At 36.6% G+C, this 19,732-nt stretch overlaps 1 protein-coding gene across 2 annotated transcripts in view; it reads right to left on the reverse strand.

The window, feature by feature from the left end:
* Window positions 1-6,778: 6,778 nt before the first annotated feature.
* The window catches only part of LOC107696365 (forkhead box protein K2-like), a 29,885-nt gene continuing 16,931 nt past the window's right edge, over window positions 6,779-19,732 (reverse strand). The window contains exons 2-10 of one of the 2 annotated variants that reach the window (XM_016496667.1): window positions 18,778-18,969; window positions 17,078-17,222; window positions 15,878-16,024; window positions 13,030-13,223; window positions 12,506-12,708; window positions 11,518-11,757; window positions 11,229-11,432; window positions 8,197-8,389; window positions 6,779-8,100 (exon numbers count right to left, since the gene is read on the reverse strand). In XM_016496667.1, coding sequence (XP_016352153.1) covers window positions 8,067-8,100; window positions 8,197-8,389; window positions 11,229-11,432; window positions 11,518-11,757; window positions 12,506-12,708; window positions 13,030-13,223; window positions 15,878-16,024; window positions 17,078-17,222; window positions 18,778-18,969 — 1,552 coding nt within the window. In that variant the 3' untranslated portion in view covers window positions 6,779-8,066. Of the gene's footprint in view, window positions 8,104-8,196; window positions 8,390-11,228; window positions 11,433-11,517; window positions 11,758-12,505; window positions 12,709-13,029; window positions 13,224-15,877; window positions 16,025-17,077; window positions 17,223-18,777; window positions 18,970-19,732 lie in introns of both variants that reach the window. The other variant, XM_016496666.1, reaches the window with a different exon arrangement.

A 19,732-nucleotide genomic window follows, 5' to 3' on the forward strand; every position in this document is an offset into this window, starting at 1 on the left:
CATTCTACTTTTCTTATTCTTATTTGATTTCAATGCTGATATTTTTATTTATTTTGACCAATTATGCATTAATTCAAGTAGCAAAAGTTGCAGGTCCTCTTGGTGTTTCACGCATACTGGAAACCTGCATACAGAAATAGTGAGAGAGGTGTTATTCCATAAGCAAATGGCTCAAGATGAAAGATATTCACATTATCATTCATTTTAATTCATACTTAAAAATGTCTCGTTCACAAAGTTTTTAATGCGTAAAATTGGTCTGATACCTGTCCGGCTTGTCTTTCAGTACATGGCCTTGAAACAGAGACGTCCTGCTTTTGGTTGAACAGTCACATCTGCGTCAGGTGAGAGTTTATGATCTACCAGACGTGGTTCAGCTCAAGGTCCTGCTTTATTTAGAGGAGACACGTCTGAATAGGTGTGATGGAGGCAGATGCTGGAGTCTGACAACCCCCCTCTCGTTTCCTCTCATCAGCATCACTCACCGCCCGGTCGCCATGGCAACGCCTCCCACGTCCGTGTTTCAGGGAGATGTGTTCATTACAGCCTTAATTTACCTCCCACCGTCTCGCTTTCTATCTTTCTGATCTTCTGCTGCTGCCTTTTCCTGCTGTCTTACTGATGAGGCTTGTTTGTGCGCGTTACCATGAAAACTATAAGAAAAAGAAGAATATTTCATCCAAAACTGCACAGAAAACTTCTAAATAAACTCGACCATGATGAACAGCTGAAGCTAAGGTCTCTGTTCATTGTCTCCTCTCGTTTATCTGACAGTCATGCGTTCTCCAGCAATCAGACGTTCACTTCACTAAAAGCGCCACAATGTCAGTCTCATATTAAAGGTGCAGTCACAAATTTCGTGGGCAAAACTGGCCATTTTCAAAAGCAGAACGACGTATGAGCAATGACTTTAGATATACAAAGCAGGTGCACGAATATTACTTTTGAATGGGATGAAGTGCAAAATATTGCGAAATAGTCCCTGCTTTCTCAATAAAAGAGCCAATCGCTAATTGGTAAAGTCATCGCGCCACTGCAGCTGCCGTTAGAAGCTCGGGTTGCTATAGAAACAGTTAGCGTTTTGAGAGACGCGTGCTTTTAGGACTGCACTGCACATTTTTACACTATTTGAGCATAAGAAACAACATTTATAGACCAATTTGGAGTGGACGTCACATTTACGTCACATGCAGCTGCGTGCGCATTGTGGTGGCAGAAAACATGGGAACAAGTGGAGGGAAACGGGTAAAATCCATGGAGTAAGACAAAAAAAAAAAAGAATTGTTGTGCCTTTGGATGTCAGAATCAGAATGCAAATTATTTTTTATAGAATACTGTCATCAAAGACGCCATTTGAAGCTAAACGCAGGCGTTTAAATGGACAGAGTATGGGTGAAACCTGCTATGGTTACCCTACTTTTAAAGCGTAAATTTGATTTAAACAATACTACATAATATTCACATATACCGTTCATAGGGGACATATTGTATTAGCCCTACAGTTACAGCATGAAATAGCCAACTATTTAAACCTATTTTATCTCACAATTCTGACTTTTTTTCTCGCAAATGCAAGTTTATATCTCCTAGTTCGGACTTTGCAACTCAATTTAACTCAGACATTGCGAGTTTGTCAATTCTGAGGGAAAAAAAGCCAGAAGTGTGGGATATAAACTCATGATTCTGAGCCGAGGGGAAAAGAGAGAATGACGAGTTGATCAGAATTGTGAGATATAATCTTGAAAATGCGAGAAAAAAAGTCAGAATTTTGAAATATAAACTCAAAATTACCTTTTTTTTATTATTTTATTCCATGGCTTCCATAGACTGCTACTATAAAACTGTCGTTTTCTACCACCAGATAAGCTCGATAATTCGTGTCACCAACTTGTACAGGAGCGAAATCTGTGTACCGAACTTTTTCGCACGGTTTCTTGCACCTTGTTTTTGACGTAATAGCGGGCGCGGGGATTTGAAACTCGAATGTGCGCGGTAACCTTTTTGAACTTGCTTATACTTCATTCACAAATGCAGATTTTTGAAAACCCCTCCTTCCTTTCCTTATTTTGCTAATGAACTTAAAGCGTTTGCCACATGAAATGAAAAAGCTATTACAGTAGCCACTTTTTTCAATGAGTTGAGTGCCCCTTCCAAAAGCTTAGCTCTCAATAAATGTTGTTTCCTTCAATTTTTTTAATTAATTTTTCATGCTTGGGTGTCGGCGGTGAATCCAGTGGAGAGAAATCCCCCACAACTAATGCTGCGTTCAAGTCCTCCTGGGACGTTCGTACTTACGAGTTGACAAGTCGTAATTACGACGTCAGGTACGTTCAAGTCAGTTTAGTCGGCACAAGATGGCGGTGTACCTTCTTTTAATAAATTACAAGAAAATACAACAGGGTCTGCATTTTTTTACTTGGATTTCAGCTACGTAACAAGAACATGACCAATTTAAGTTTATAGGACAACTAAACTATCAATTTAAACAAAAATGTACCATCAACTACAGACGTTGCATCCATCGATTCCGCCATGTTTCTCATTGACACGCCCCCAACTCGGAAACTCTGGGCTTAAAGAAAATTTCGAGTTTCCCACTCGTAATAACGACTTTGTGGTGGCGTTCATGTGCGTTCAACTCGTAAATACGATCTATCCGACATGACTTGAATGCACCATAACTGCAAACTGGCATTCAAATCTGCCTCCATTTTGTTGGCAACGCCCCAACCTCCAACGATCCAATCAATTCCCAAAGGATGAAATCAAGTCCCGCTCTCTCATTTCAGATGCCGTTTCACTCGGATATACGTCACAGCAAAGAAAAGACAATCGCAACTTCCGTTTCATGCCGACTTTAAAAATCACACAAAATAAGACCTTCGGTGCGTTCCAAACGGGATATATCGTCCTCCGAAGGGCACTTCGGAGTGAAAATAATCATGGCCGCCATATTGAAGGGTCGTTCCAAACCGAAGTGCTCAAAACTGGCCACTTCAAAGGGCCCTTCGGAATGAAGGATTTCAAAGGGTACAACTGATGGACACTTCAGGCTCCCATGATCCTTTGCGCAGATTCTTTGCATGATGACGGCACCTCCATGTGGGCACGTGATGATGACGCAGAAGGGCACTTCAAGAAACGGTTGTTTGGTCCCCTACACCCTTCAACCCTCTGAAGCTCTCACTCTGGCGGGTAAACCCTTTGAAGGGATTAGGGCGTAGGGATGAGTCCTTCCTAATGGAACGCAGGGCTTAGTCAGCATAGCGCGCCATATTTAATTTTTGGCAGGAATGAAAACGAGGCTGTGAGGGAAAGAAGTGCCTTTAGTAATTGCACTGTTGTTCTTTACGGATAAAAAAAACTTTCAGTCGACAAACACTCCAAAACAACAAATAAATAAATTTTGAAAGTTGTGAGTTGTGAAAATGATGTGATTTAAGACCTTTATAGAGTGCTTGCCATTGTAAAGACTGTAAGTCTAACACTCACAGCCTCACTTTCATCTGTGATAGATTCATTATGGCGTCCAACCTGATAAAGTGGTTTGAAATGACAGGATTTCACAGAGCAATGGCAATGGTGAACATAACCCTGCTCAAGAAATCTAACTTCATCTCATTAACTATGAAAAAATGAAATGAAATCACATCAACATGAATCACTGAGAAATACAAAATTACACATACTGTCTTCACATTGTTTTAGCATTTCAAACCGCTTTGATATTTTATCATCCAAATGCAACAGCATTTTCAAGTGATTTTTAAGACTTTGTAAGACCTCTGAGTGATTAGTGCCAAATCTCAGGCTGTACAGATGAAGTGCGTCTAAAAGCCATCTTGCATGTTCAAATTCAGCCTGTTAAAAGGTCAAAACTCAACAAGGAGAGGACGAGCCCCTCAGGAGGGCCGTAGACGTCAATCAAATCATCTTTACTAACAGTGCCCTAAAGAGATCTGTATTCTCTAGAGATCCATCTTATGAAGAGAGGTTCAACTATTTTCGGTGCATTAAAAATAAAAATCTAGACCACATTAACAACACCGCATCTGTTAAGATCATCTGTAGGACGACGGCACTTGAAATGTACCTTCTCATACACAAAATATCAGAAGGCATTTGAGTAATGCCACATACTGCATGTGAACGCTTACACGTCAGCGCCACACAGTGGTCATCTGAGGAATGGCCACACTTCTAGTTTAAAGACTCACCATCTTATCAGTGAGAATTATTTTGGGACACATTTTTGCATTATTTAACTAAATCTGAACACACCCTGTGTGACCTACAACAGCCCTAAAAAACCTTTTACTCTCCATTTAGAAACCCTTTAACTTAATAAAAAAATATTTCCCCAATATTAAGCAACAAAACTGTTTTCAACATTGCCCATATTTAGAAATGTTTCTTGAGCAGCAAATCAGCATATTAGAATTATTTCTGAAGGATCATGTGACACTGAAGACTGGAGTAATGATGCTGAAAATTCAGTTTTGATCACAGCAATAAATTACATTTCAAAACATATTCAAATTGAAAAGTTATTTTAAATGGTAATATTTCATAATATAACAGTTTTTGCTGTATTTTTATCAAATAAATTCAGCCTTTGTGAGCATAAGAGACTTCTTTCAAAGACATAAAAATGTTAATAAATGTGACCCTGGACCACAAAACCAGTCTTAAGTCGCTGGGGTATATTTGTAGCAATAGCCAAAAATATTGATTTTTCATTTATGCCAAAAATCATTAGGATATTAAGTAAAGACCATGTTTCATGAAGATATTTCGTACTGTAAATATATTAAAACTTCATTTTTGATTAGTAATATGCATTGCTAAGAATTCATCTGGACAACTTTAAAAGCGATTTTCTCAATATTTAGATTTTTTTGCACCCTCAGATTCCAGATTTTCAAATAGTTGTATCTCGACCAAATATTGTCCTATCCTAACAAACCATACATCAATGTTAAGCTTATTTATTCAGCTTTCATATGATATATAAATCTAAATTTAGAAAAATTTACTCTTATGACTGGTTTTGTGGTCCAGGGTCACAAATATCTAAATATCATTTTTCCATCTATAGTTATTATATGCATTTCATTGAAGAAAAGACAAGAACATCATAAGAATAAGGTTTTAAATTAATTTATATATAAAAAAAAAAAAGCATTGACCCACTGAAGCAGAACAAACATCAATTATATATATTTTTTTGCTTTTGTTTGAAACATATATAATCCGTCAGACTCTGACCAGAATCAAATCATTAAGCCTACACCAATACAGCCTAAAAAGAAAAGGGAACGAAACGGAAAGGAAAGGAAACATGGAAAAAGTCAACAAAAAGAACAGTCTAATCAAGTGCAGATCTGGTCTGATTCAAAGCAGTTTCTTGTATCTTGGGGGGGGGGGGGGGTGACTCAACAAGGAGAGGACGAGCCCCTCAGGAGGGCCGTAGACGTCAATCAAATCATCTTTACTAACAGTGCCCTAAAGAGATCTGTATTCTCTAGAGATCCATCTTATGAAGAGAGGTTCAACTATTTTCGGTGCATTAAAAATAAAAATCTAGACCACATTAACAACACCGCATCTGTTAAGATCATCTGTAGGACGACGGCACTTGAAATGTACCTTCTCATACACAAAATATCAGAAGGCATTTGAGTAATGCCACATACTGCATGTGAACGCTTACACGTCAGCGCCACACAGTGGTCATCTGAGGAATGGCCACACTTCTAGTTTAAAGACTCACCATCTTATCAGTGAGAATTATTTTGGGACACATTTTTGCATTATTTAACTAAATCTGAACACACCCTGTGTGACCTACAACAGCCCTAAAAAACCTTTTACTCTCCATTTAGAAACCCTTTAACTTAATAAAAAAATATTTCCCCAATATTAAGCAACAAAACTGTTTTCAACATTGCCCATATTTAGAAATGTTTCTTGAGCAGCAAATCAGCATATTAGAATTATTTCTGAAGGATCATGTGACACTGAAGACTGGAGTAATGATGCTGAAAATTCAGTTTTGATCACAGCAATAAATTACATTTCAAAACATATTCAAATTGAAAAGTTATTTTAAATGGTAATATTTCATAATATAACAGTTTTTGCTGTATTTTTATCAAATAAATTCAGCCTTTGTGAGCATAAGAGACTTCTTTCAAAGACATAAAAATGTTAATAAATGTGACCCTGGACCACAAAACCAGTCTTAAGTCGCTGGGGTATATTTGTAGCAATAGCCAAAAATATTGATTTTTCATTTATGCCAAAAATCATTAGGATATTAAGTAAAGACCATGTTTCATGAAGATATTTCGTACTGTAAATATATTAAAACTTCATTTTTGATTAGTAATATGCATTGCTAAGAATTCATCTGGACAACTTTAAAAGCGATTTTCTCAATATTTAGATTTTTTTGCACCCTCAGATTCCAGATTTTCAAATAGTTGTATCTCGACCAAATATTGTCCTATCCTAACAAACCATACATCAATGTTAAGCTTATTTATTCAGCTTTCATATGATATATAAATCTAAATTTAGAAAAATTTACTCTTATGACTGGTTTTGTGGTCCAGGGTCACAAATATCTAAATATCATTTTTCCATCTATAGTTATTATATGCATTTCATTGAAGAAAAGACAAGAACATCATAAGAATAAGGTTTTAAATTAATTTATATATAAAAAAAAAAAAGCATTGACCCACTGAAGCAGAACAAACATCAATTATATATATTTTTTTGCTTTTGTTTGAAACATATATAATCCGTCAGACTCTGACCAGAATCAAATCATTAAGCCTACACCAATACAGCCTAAAAAGAAAAGGGAACGAAACGGAAAGGAAAGGAAACATGGAAAAAGTCAACAAAAAGAACAGTCTAATCAAGTGCAGATCTGGTCTGATTCAAAGCAGTTTCTCGTATCTTGTTTTTTTTTTTTCCTGGATTACATCGGCGGCTCAGGTACGTTTGTCTAGTCCGTTACATGCAAGCTGGATGAAAACAGTTCGACTACACATGGAAATGACACGTCCACTCGAGCACCTGTATGAAAATATGTCAGTGTAACAAAGCCGGCTTTGCTCAGATTTAAAAATAAACAGAAGAGGAAAAACATAGGAAGAAAATACTCCACTGATACATTTTAATCCATCTTAGAAAAGAAACTACGCTTAGTTTCACAAAACAGAAAACAGACACAGTCCGGACGTCCCATGTCCACTTCTGCTTATATATATTGTTATTATTACTTTTTAAAACGTAACACGCCCAGATTCTATGCTCCACGTATGAACAACAAAATACTGCATATTATCCACTATGACGGCTGCAGGGGATTGTGGGGGATGCTGTCAGGCTAGCTGCCGAAAGTTCAGGATGTGTTTCGGAATATTTTGATCCCTTTGGCTCCACGTTTAGCCCTAGTATGCACTATTTTAAAAAAGACAACCTATTTGTGGTTCATGGTGTGTAATTGCATTCCAGGACATCCTCTTGGCTTTTCACCTTCCGTAGTGGACTGCCAAACTTTGGAATGTTGGATCGAAGCCTGTGTTCTGCTGTCAGCAGCAAAAAAAAAAAAACGGATTCCGCAAGCGGGAGTTCTGGAATTCTCAGTGTGCTGTGAGCAACACACGCGTTTCGGAGGTTCTAGAATTTCTGAGGTTCCGAGGTCAAGATGGGATCAACATCTGCACATCCGGAGGGCAACGCACGTCGCAAAACCTCCGGGATAGCGTGCATTTTTCCCTCCAGTTTTGGCTAAAAATTACCATGACTCCCAAAGAACGGAATCCGAGCCGATCGAACGCCTCCAACATTTGTTGAAGTCTGTAATAAAATGCCCAGTTATGGACCAGATGGCAGTTGCTCTTGAGTTTCGAGGTGCGAGTTTTTGTTCAATCAGGCGTTCGAGTGATAAAACGGAAAGCAGGCAGAAGGGTTGCTGCGGAAAAAGCCAGTAACGGATAGTATTTTATGCATTTGGTTCTTCTTTGACGTTTTTGCTTCGGTTCAAAGAGTTATTGTCCAAGCCTTGAGTTTTGGCACCGTGAGCTGCTGGATGGAAGAGAAACAGTGATGAGAACGAGAAAAAGGAAAAGAGAAAACTAGAGAAGGAGGGAGGGAAAGAGGTGGTTGACAGTGGCTGACTAGTTGTGCTGGTTGGTGAAGTTTGTGTCCGCAGCGGTTCCGTTCGGGTTGGTGGTGACTGCGTGTTCTTCGTCCTCGGTTTTCAATCGTTTGCTCTCCAGCGGCTCACTGCCGTTTTCTCCGTTCTGCCGCTTCGTGGGGAGCGAGGCGGATGCCGAGGCATGAGCAGCCAGCATGTGTAATGGACTCGACACTGGAGACAAACAGAAAGAGACCTTTAACTAGGGCTGTGCGATATTGAAAAAAAATGCGATACGCGATACCTTGTTAAAAAATCCGATATTCGATATGCGATACGATATTGCTTAAAGTGTGAAAGATCTATTTAAATTATATTTCAAAATATTTAAAAATTTGTTTCAAATTCTTTCTTGGAAAAGAAAGAATCACTACAACTTCTGAAAGTGACCAGCAGTGTTTTAGCAGTACATAATGACATAATTCTGTGTGTATGCGTCTGTTCAAACATAAGGAGGAGGAGACGCGTCTCTCTGTGTGTGTGCGCGCTTTGCACGTGTGCGGCAGAACTGAAGATATGCTGTGCAAGATGAGGCTTGTGCACGCACTTCAGGTGTGAGTCAGACAGCAAGACGAGATGGCAAAGAGTTGTTTTCTGCAACTTATTGCACTTAACTATTTTTAACGTCAAGCAATTCTCTGCTAGATGCATCGAACTAAAACTTTGACCTTTTGCAACGTTTTGATTTAAGTAGCCTATTATTAAAATGATTCAAATATCGTACGCCGTTGCGATATGCATATCACGATATTTACATTTGCGATATTTCGATGTTTTCGATATATCGTGCAGCCCTACCTTTAACATTACGATTCTCTCCCAAGTCTTGTGTCGCAGTGCTATCTAAGATTCTGAAGGCCTGACATTATTATTAGGGATGTTCATTTTAACCGGTAAACCTTTCGTAAGAATTTTGACTGATTAATACAATCAGTTAAATGGTTTAAAAAGTAATTTATTTATTTTTTTTCAGTAATTTATCAAAATATTTAAAAAGGTTTGCTGCATGGTTAAAATATGCTAGACGTATACAATTTTTAGTTTTTTAGAGAAAAAAAAAAACAAGTCGCATTTTATTATTTCATTCAGAAATATGCCTAATGCCGACGCGAAATGTTTACAAACATTATAATAAACAAACTTAGCTAGGCTATTTTAGTTCCCCTCACTCCACAACAAATCCTTTCAATTAACAGTATTTAGAAAAGAACAAGAATTAAAAATATAAGAAGCTATAGCAATATAAACGACAAGCCAAAACGAATTAATTTAGGCTAAAACGAAACTGAAACCAACGTTGGGTCTCTCATTCGACACAAAATCAAATGTTTCCGTATTCGCGATGTATTTAAATGACAAATTATTATTTATTATGTAGCCTACTTCACTCGCATTCCAATATCCACGTAAAACAAAAAGTTTTGCATAACATCACGGCGGTACGGTGATAACACTTAAAGGCGCAGATTTTACTACATATTTAAACTGAGCAGTGTGGGTTTTTTTTCATATGTTTGACTGACTGTATTTTATTATGATAATGAACAGGCTGCATTGTCAAGGTAGCAATGCTTAGCTGTGTGCGCGCATGCGGCGCCAGCGCAATCACTTGAGTCTTTTCCTTCTAACAGTGGAAGCAACTACTCCTTTTAGTCATAAAGATAATTGGACTTGTAAAAGGCTTGCCTTTATTTGTGTACATTCACAATAAAAACAAATCTTTGTGCTTTTGTAAAATAAGCCTAAAGAAAAATAGGATGCCGCTTACTGCCGTCTGTTTCCTTTCGCGCAGCAAAAGTTTTTCTTTCATTTTTTTAAATTTAAGTAAAAATATTTTTCTCAGATAGGCCAATTTATTCGTTATATATATATAGGTGCGTGATGTGATATGATGACCAGGTAAATCCTCATGTTCTGTTGTTTGCTGCTTTTTGTGCATGTAAAAATAATCCCAGGAAACAAATGTTAGTATTTTTTAACTGGTCACAGACACTTATCCTTTCTAATTTAATTCAATTCTAATTTAAAATAATCTTGTCGGTTAACAGTTAATAATCGGTTAACGAGTGTCGGTTGTCGGTTAGGAAAAATAACCGAAATGAACGTCCCTAATTATTATTAATAAACATGATTATTATTAATATTAATATAAAAGACAGAAATATATTACTACTACTACTGCAAAACAAAAGCACTGTAAATTAAAAAGAAATTAGTAAATATACTTTCAAGAGTTTAAGCATTTTTTGACATTAGAATTCACATTTTCTTCACTTCAATGAGTTACAGCAGTTGTAAAAACTATATTTAATAATTAACATTAATAATATTACGTTACAGTAGTACAATTACAAGAAATTTGACTTAATTTCTTCAATTTCAAGAATTTAATCCTTGAGGTTTTGGTTTTCTTTGACGTTAGAATACATTTTATTTACATTGCTTCAAAGACTTAACAGTTGTAAAAAATTAGTGTTTCATAAGTATATTAATTATTTTACTTTTCAGTGGTAAAATTACATTTCCTATTTAATTTCTTCACTTTCAAGAGTTAAAGCCATGAGCTTTCGGTTTTCTTTATTGACATTATAATTAACTTTCGCATCACTTCAAAGGGTTAATGAATATTTTATAATAAATATATAAATTATTTTAAGTCATAATTATTGTAATTTCACTACTATAATTTCCTCACTTTCAAGAGTTAAAGTCTTGAGCTTTTGTTTTGAGCTAGAGAAATAGGGACAAAAAAAAATTATATTCACTATAGAAATGTACAGTAAATATAGAAATATAATATAAAAATGTAATTTTCTATACTGAAATGCCCATGACTTTAAGAGTTCACCGATTTTCATGACTTCTTCAGTTTTAAAATGTGGGGGGAACAACAACAACAACCAAAAAAGAATATGAATAGAAAGAGAATAAAACTGGTATTTAAAATCTGTTTTTTTTTTTTTGGCATGACATGATTAATGTTTCATGTGATATCAGATGTGTGAATGAATACCTGCGTTAGCCTGGCTCTGTATCGCCGTGGCGATGGGCACTACATGAGTGCCATTCTGGGTGATGGTTTTGATTGGCAGTTGGTGATGGCCCAATGGGGCTTGTTGCACTATGGTAACCGTCTGGAGGGGCGTGGCTGTAGTGCTGCTTTGAATGATCCTATTGGCTGAGCCGTGATTGATGCCGGGGACCGACTCTACCTTCACTGAAGAGAGACAAGGACACATTTTGTTACTAACATTATCTGTAGAAACTCAAACCAGGTCAAGCTGCTTGACCGAAGCTCTCACCTTTGACCTCCTCTCCATTCTCCAGCGTTTCTGCTTTGATGGCGGGCTGCAGGCTGGCTCTGCCAACGGTACTGACGGCCACCGCAGGGATCTGATGCACCATGTGCACCGTCTGCATCAGCGGTTGAGCAGACGTGGAGGATGTGACGGGGGTGGCCACAGCGTACGTAACGGGTTTGATTGTCTGCGTTAAAGAGCGCTGGACCGCGATCAGAACCGGCTGGGTGGTGATGGGAGACGCTGAGAAAGAAAACAAGCACACACTTAGTGACATTATGCAAACTAATTGATGCACTAATGATGCACAGACACCGGTAAGCAGTGTTATTTTAGTATCACAGAGATCCTATTATGATTTTATTAATATTTAGAATAATTTTTTGTTTTTATATTTTCAGTTTCTATTTTAAATTTAAGTTTTAGCAATTTTGTTCAATGTTTTTATAATTTTTTTTAATGTCTGTACAGTTTTTTTTTTTTTATTCAGTAATGTAGTACATCAAGTTACTACAAAAAATAAGTTTAGTTTTTTTTATATATATATTTTTTCTTTCAGTCAAATTTTATTTTATTTGGAATTTAAAAAAAAATGTTTTTTTTTCTTAAATGGCTTAATTTACTATAATAACCCTGCCAATAATCAGTAATTGTTTTTTTGTTAAGGCCCATAACAAAAACACAAACAAATAAATAAATAAATCACATTTAATTAAATTTAAATAAGTAATATATAGTGTCGCACAGATTCTGACAGATACTGATAATCTGTAATTATTTTGATAATAAAAATAAGTAAATAAAAACATGAGAAATTATAAAAAAGTTGATTAGTCTAGAATTATATATCTATTATTATTATTATTATATTATCTAAATCAGACCATCATCGATTATATAGATGATAAAAAAATAACGATAAAGATCATCGAGTGATCGAGTGAGTAAAAGATCAACACAAGTGAGCGCTTGTTTATTCGTGTTTGAGTACCTGTGGTGTTCTGGGTAAAACGGGCCTCTTGAATCACGGCTAGTTTGGGTTGGACAGCAGCGGCAGGAGCAGGGGGCGGGGCAGAGGCGGGCTCTGGCTCCATGGGAACAGGTGATCCTTCCCGTGATAGGCTGTCGGGGGTCTGCGCAGCGCTGGAGTGTGCGGAGAGAATGCCCGAGTGATTGGGCGACGCCGGGGCGCTCCTGTTATTACAGACCAACACATCAGGATGTGTTTCACGTACACTACCGGTCCGAAGTTTGAGGTCAGTAAGATTTAGTTTTATTCAGCAAAGATGCATGAAATTGATCAAAAGTGACAGTAAAGACATTTATATTGTCAAAAAGATTTCCATTTTAAATAAATGCTGTTCTTTTGAACTTTCTATTTATCAAACAATCCTGAAAATAAAAAAGTATCACAGTTTCCACAAAACTATTAAAAAGCGCAACTTTTTTTAGCATTGATAAGAAGAATCTACGAGTAAAATTGTATGTTATAAAGGTGACCGTTACGAGCCAGACCTGGACGAGAGGGGTCCCAGCGGGGTCCTGAAGCACGGGACGCCCCGCGGCCGGCGTTTCCTGAATGCCTGCTCCACGAGTTTGCTCTCAGATGACGGGTCTATCCTCCAGAATGAGCCCTTGCCAGGCTCTTCCTGTGAGCGCGGGACTTTGATGAAGTAACGATTCAGCGACAGGTTATGACGAATCGAGTTCTGAAAGAGAGAAATGCATTCATACTGCCAACTGACATCTTCAGCCGTCTGATGCACAGATTCTGACAGACACGATCATCAGTAATTATTTTTGTTATTTTTTAGGGGCCGTTTACACGACAACGTTTTCAGCCAAAAACGGGAAACTTTTTATGCGTTTTGCCTGTTCGTTTACACGACAACGGCGTTTTGCGGACTGAAAACGCATACTTTTGAAAACGGGTTTCAAAGTGCAAGTTTTTGAAAACGGCACCGTTATCGTTTCAGTGTAAACACCCAAAACTGGAATCTTTGAAAACGGTGACGTCATGCGCATGCGTAATACGTGTTAGGTATGTAGACATGTGCAGTACGTGTCGATTTTAAAGGCAAGCATGAACAAACATACACAACAATGGCGGAGTACATGGTACTGTTGTTGCTGCTCAAGAGTTTGCTAACACTTATTTAGCAAAGTGTGGATTTACTTCACCAATATTACAACCAACAGCGGAGACGCATCCTATACAACTTATAATCGTCACTTCCCTACAGGAACTGTTTACTAACAAGGTGACAGCGCCAACTACTGGCCTGGCATACGTAATACAGCGTTTTTGGACACTTTCACGGATACGTGTAAACGCCGAATCGTTTTGAAAACATTGTCGTGTATACGTGAAACTTTCTAAAAACACAGGGGAAAACACTTTTCCGTTTTTGACTACATCGTTGTCGTGTAAACGTAGCCTTATTTTAAACAAAATTAGGAAATCAACAAAAAATAATAAATGCATAAATTAAGGAAAATATATAAAATAAATAAGTATACAATTTTATATTTCCAGAATCTGCAAAATGTTAATTATTTTACCAAAATAAGAGGGGTCATACAAAATGCATGTTTTTATTTAGTACTGACCTGAATAAGGTATTTCACATCAAGTACTAAATAAAAAATAACATGCATTTTGTATAATCCCTCTTATTTTGGTAAAATAATTACCATTTTGCAGATACTACAAAGTGTATGTAAAATTTTGACCACAACTGTACATATATATAAACAGTTTTAGTTTATATACTAAAAAGAATAAAGCTACAACAAAAATAATCTGCCTTTTATAAATAAAGACAAAAGTACACAATTACTAAAAATGCAATGTAAATATAAACTCAAAAAAGTAATATTTCAAAATAAATATTTTAAAATCATTGTAATATTTTCATAAAAAGTAGAGCATGCAGGACATTTTCTTGCATACATACGAAAACTGCATCATTCTGGATAAACTGAGAATCTGAAACTGAGGATTTTTTTTTTTGGTTTTTTACAAATGTTTTAAAATAGAGATTGCATTTTGCCCACAATTCTGAGGGGAAAAAAAAGAAATCAGACAACTAAACTTAAAAGCACAATGCTCAGAGAGCGCCAAAACAGCTTCATGTTTTCCAGATATCATTCAGATTGATGACTGACTAACTCTTTCTGAGTGTCTGCTCAGTTCACACAGCATCGTCTTCAGCTGATCTGACGGTGTGCTACTGACCTGCCAGCCCTTGTCTGCCGTCCTGTAGTACGGGTAGTTCTTGGTGATGTGTGTGTAGATGCCGTTTAGTGTTAGCTGCTTGTCCTGCGCCATCGTGATCGCCTGAACGATCAGCTGAGCGTACGAGTACGGGGGTTTTGAGTCGTCCTAGAGAAACAGAGGATTTCAGCTTTCAGATGAACTCATTCAGACTGGATCAGAACAGACGGACAGTTTTCTCCAGGTGCTGTACACTACCTGACAAAAATGTTGAATAAGTAAGATTCCTGGAGGAAAGAAGCCTCTTCCGCTCACCGAGGCTACATTTATTTAATGAAAAATACAGTAAAAGTAGTAATACTGTGAAATATTCTTACTAATTAAAAGAAAGTTTTTCTGTGTGAATATATATTTTAAAATGTAATTGATTGCTGTAATCAAAGCTGAATTTTCAGCATCATTACTCCAGTCTTCAGTGTCACATGATCCTTCAGAAATCAGTATAATATGCGGATTTGCTGCTCAAGAAACAGTTCATCAACAGTTGTGCTGCTTCATATTTTTTGTGGAAACTGTGCCACATTTTTTGGTAAAATAATTACCATTTTGCAGATACTACAAAGTGTATGTAAAATTTTGACCACAACTGTACATATATATAAACAGTTTTAGTTTATATACTAAAAAGAATAAAGCTACAACAAAAATAATCTGCCTTTTATAAATAAAGACAAAAGTACACAATTACTAAAAATGCAATGTAAATATAAACTCAAAAAAGTAATATTTCAAAATAAATATTTTAAAATCATTGTAATATTTTCATAAAAAGTAGAGCATGCAGGACATTTTCTTGCATACATACGAAAACTGCATCATTCTGGATAAACTGAGAATCTGAAACTGAGGATTTTTTTTTTTGGTTTTTTACAAATGTTTTAAAATAGAGATTGCATTTTGCCCACAATTCTGAGGGGAAAAAAAAGAAATCAGACAACTAAACTTAAAAGCACAATGCTCAGAGAGCGCCAAAACAGCTTCATGTTTTCCAGATATCATTCAGATTGATGACTGACTAACTCTTTCTGAGTGTCTGCTCAGTTCACACAGCATCGTCTTCAGCTGATCTGACGGTGTGCTACTGACCTGCCAGCCCTTGTCTGCCGTCCTGTAGTACGGGTAGTTCTTGGTGATGTGTGTGTAGATGCCGTTTAGTGTTAGCTGCTTGTCCTGCGCCATCGTGATCGCCTGAACGATCAGCTGAGCGTACGAGTACGGGGGTTTTGAGTCGTCCTAGAGAAACAGAGGATTTCAGCTTTCAGATGAACTCATTCAGACTGGATCAGAACAGACGGACAGTTTTCTCCAGGTGCTGTACACTACCTGACAAAAATGTTGAATAAGTAAGATTCCTGGAGGAAAGAAGCCTCTTCCGCTCACCGAGGCTACATTTATTTAATGAAAAATACAGTAAAAGTAGTAATACTGTGAAATATTCTTACTAATTAAAAGAAAGTTTTTCTGTGTGAATATATATTTTAAAATGTAATTGATTGCTGTAATCAAAGCTGAATTTTCAGCATCATTACTCCAGTCTTCAGTGTCACATGATCCTTCAGAAATCAGTATAATATGCGGATTTGCTGCTCAAGAAACAGTTCATCAACAGTTGTGCTGCTTCATATTTTTTGTGGAAACTGTGCCACATTTTATTTTTCAGGATTCTTTGATGAATATAAAGTTCAAAAGAACAGCATTAATTTAAAATAGGAATCTTCTGTAACATTATACATGTCTTTACTGTCACTTTACGGTCAATTTAATGCATCCTTGTTAAATAAAATGTCTTTCTTGTTTTTGTTTTTCTTTAGTCATACGTACTCAAAACATTTGAATGATCACCATTTCCACAAAAATATTGAAGCATATTAGAATGATTTCTGAAGGATCATTTGACATTGAAGACTGGAGTAATGATGCTGAAAATTCAGCTTTGCTTGTTTTTGTTTTTCTTTAGTCATATTTACTCAAAACATTTGAATGATCACCGTTTCCACAAAAATATTGAAGCATATTAGAATGATTTCTGAAGGATCATTTGACATTGAAGACTGGAGTAATGATGCTGAAAATTCAGCTTTGATCACAGGAATAAATTATATTTTCAAATATTTTCAAACAGAAAACGGCTCTTTTCAACTGCAATAATATTTCACAATTTTCTTGTTTTGACTGTATTTTTGATCCTTGGTGAATTATTCCTAACTTCTGACTGGTATTCTAGATCTCTCTGGTCATTACACCTCTGCTAGTGTGAGGTTTATCAGTACAGAAAGCGTTGGTCACCTTTGGACTGTCTCCTTCCGACGCCTCCTTGTCGTTCTCAGACTGAGAGTTATCATTCATGAGCTGCAGGTCAGGCACCATCCTGCCCAGCCTGTAGCCGGACGATCCCGCACCGCGTGGACTGGATGGACACGAGTTAGCAGCGCTGATGGAGAAACCAGAGACATGCATTACCAAACACTCCAAAACCATCATCTGAGACAGAGCGGTGGAAACAGATGGACCGCAGGGAAGGAGGAAGCTTAATTCTCTATGCAGAACAGGAAACTGCCTCATTTGTGTAACTCAATTAAATCAATCAAATCAAAAGTGGCCCATAAAGGACACAGCTGCAGCCGCAATTCAAACGCAAACTCAACAAGAACATCACCGTTTCTGTTCCAAATGCTCTTGAAATCTTTTCAAATATATGATTTATATCTTATCTTTCAACCAGTGTTGTTTCATTAACTAAAACTTTTTTTAAATTTATAAATATATAGATTAAATATAAATATATTTATACTTATATTTCATCATTTAATTTATATGCAACAATATAGCGCTAAACATCAATTATCTATATTTTAATTAAAGCAAAGAGACTTTCATGAGCATTTTTGATGCAAATTAATTGTTTAATTTTTTTTTTTTTTAAATCAGTTCACTGAATCTGACAAGTTTAATCAATCCACTGAAATTGCTTTTATATTTTTAATAAACTTTATTAAATTTTTTCACATGCACTTTTGGACAATTACTAGTTTTGTTTAGTTTTTCTGTATTAATTGTAGTTTTCAGTAGTGCTGGGCAGTATGACCGAAAATTTATATCACGGTATTTTTCAAAATTATACCGGTTTCACGGTATATGACGGTATTTTTTTCATGCATGACCGGGTGTTAACCATATTTTCTACTGATTGAGAGGAAATACCGCAGTATATTGACTTAGAATGCCCTATTTTACTGTCATGATGAGTGAATATTGTCAAAAAATACCACACTAAATAGTGACTAAACACGACCCCTTTTAATACATGTTAACCAGGAGTCACTCTCATTTATAATCGTGGCATCATCTGATAAAATCAACATGCATCTACACTAAAGAGCGGCTATGCGGTTGTTTTGGCTATATTACTTTTTTGTCTCATGCAGCATACACTTAGTTCCCTCACCACAGTGCAACAGTGAAAAGGGACCCCTTTCAAACAGTGTCGCATTACGAACGTTTAAGCGACATACACCGGTATTGCGGTATTATAAAAATTCATATCATAAGTTAACAAAAATAAACACCGGTATTCGGTATGAACCGGTATACCGCCCAGCACTAGTTTTCAGTCCTTACAAGGCAACACTACTTCTGTTCTGCCAATGGCAACAAACCAACCATCTGCATGTCAATTAAACAGATGCTTCTTACCTAATTGGGAGATTTTTTTTTATTTAGTCCTTGTTCCAATGCAAACTCCCACTCTTAATTGTTAGTTGATTCAAATAGTGGTAATTTTTGTTTGCATGTGCAAGAAACTTGGCCAAATAAAATGCACATTAAAAGTTGAATCTTGCAATCTTCTAAGGTTCCTATCACCAATAAAATAAGAAGAAACATATTGTAAATTGTTCACAAATTGCTTGGTCCATTAACCTAATGGTGTGTGTTGATAATGCTGTGTGTGTACCTGATGGTGTGTGTTGATAATGCTGTGTGTGTACCTGATGGTGCCGGTGGGCGAGGGCAGGGGGCTCATGAGGTGAGCAATGTTATCGGGGATGTTGATGGTTAAAGGGGAGATATGTGGCTGAACCGCTTTCACCGGAGACTCCGGCTCCTGCTTCTCACGCTTGACGCTCGCCAGCGCAGTGAATGTGATCTTGATGTTCGTACTGGGGAACCGAAACGTGCACCTGAGAAAGAGAAGAGAAAGCGATTATGCAACTTAAGAGACATAATCTTTATAGATCGAACAAGCATCAACATGAACCTAACGATGAGATCTACGGCCAAAACAAAGCTTCACGCTTCCAAAACACATGGGTGGAGTGTTTAAGGCAGAGAAGCGGGCATTTAAAGAGTCTGAAGTCATAATATTAATTTATGCGACAATGTTTTTTATGAACAATTAACACAGAAATACATTTATAAATGAGTCCTAGTGAACAAGCACATTAAAGGCAGAGAAACAGAGAAACTCACAGTTCGGGATGTTTATATGTGCAGAAGTGTAATCGGTTTATTAAATGCACGTAAACACTCTCAACATGCCTCAAACAGAAGTTTCCTTTGGCTGAGACGACTGTGGTAATAAAGCTCAGGAGTATAAGCAGATCTCCAAGCGATGCTAAAATTAACCGCCCCTTGACAAACTAATATTCAGTGTTAACAGTACCAGCCCTTAGGAGTAAACAAGTCACTTCACCCACCAAAACATGACCAAACACGGCTCACACAGAAACCAGTTATTTTAGCACTGCTAATCGTACAGCATTACAAGACACAATGTTCAATAAATAATAATAAAATGTATTAATAAATCACAATTCTTACAAAATGAAATGCCATTGAAAAAAGCCCTTTGCTTCAAAAAGTGAAATATTAATATTGTTATATTTATTTATATAATATTTTTATTTATAGAAATGTACTTTATATATTTTTTATATTTTTTAT

The sequence above is a fragment of the Sinocyclocheilus anshuiensis genome, unplaced genomic scaffold (genome assembly GCF_001515605.1).
Source record: "Sinocyclocheilus anshuiensis isolate Anshui unplaced genomic scaffold, SAMN03320099.WGS_v1.1 scaffold62, whole genome shotgun sequence".
NCBI lineage: Eukaryota > Metazoa > Chordata > Actinopteri > Cypriniformes > Cyprinidae > Sinocyclocheilus > Sinocyclocheilus anshuiensis.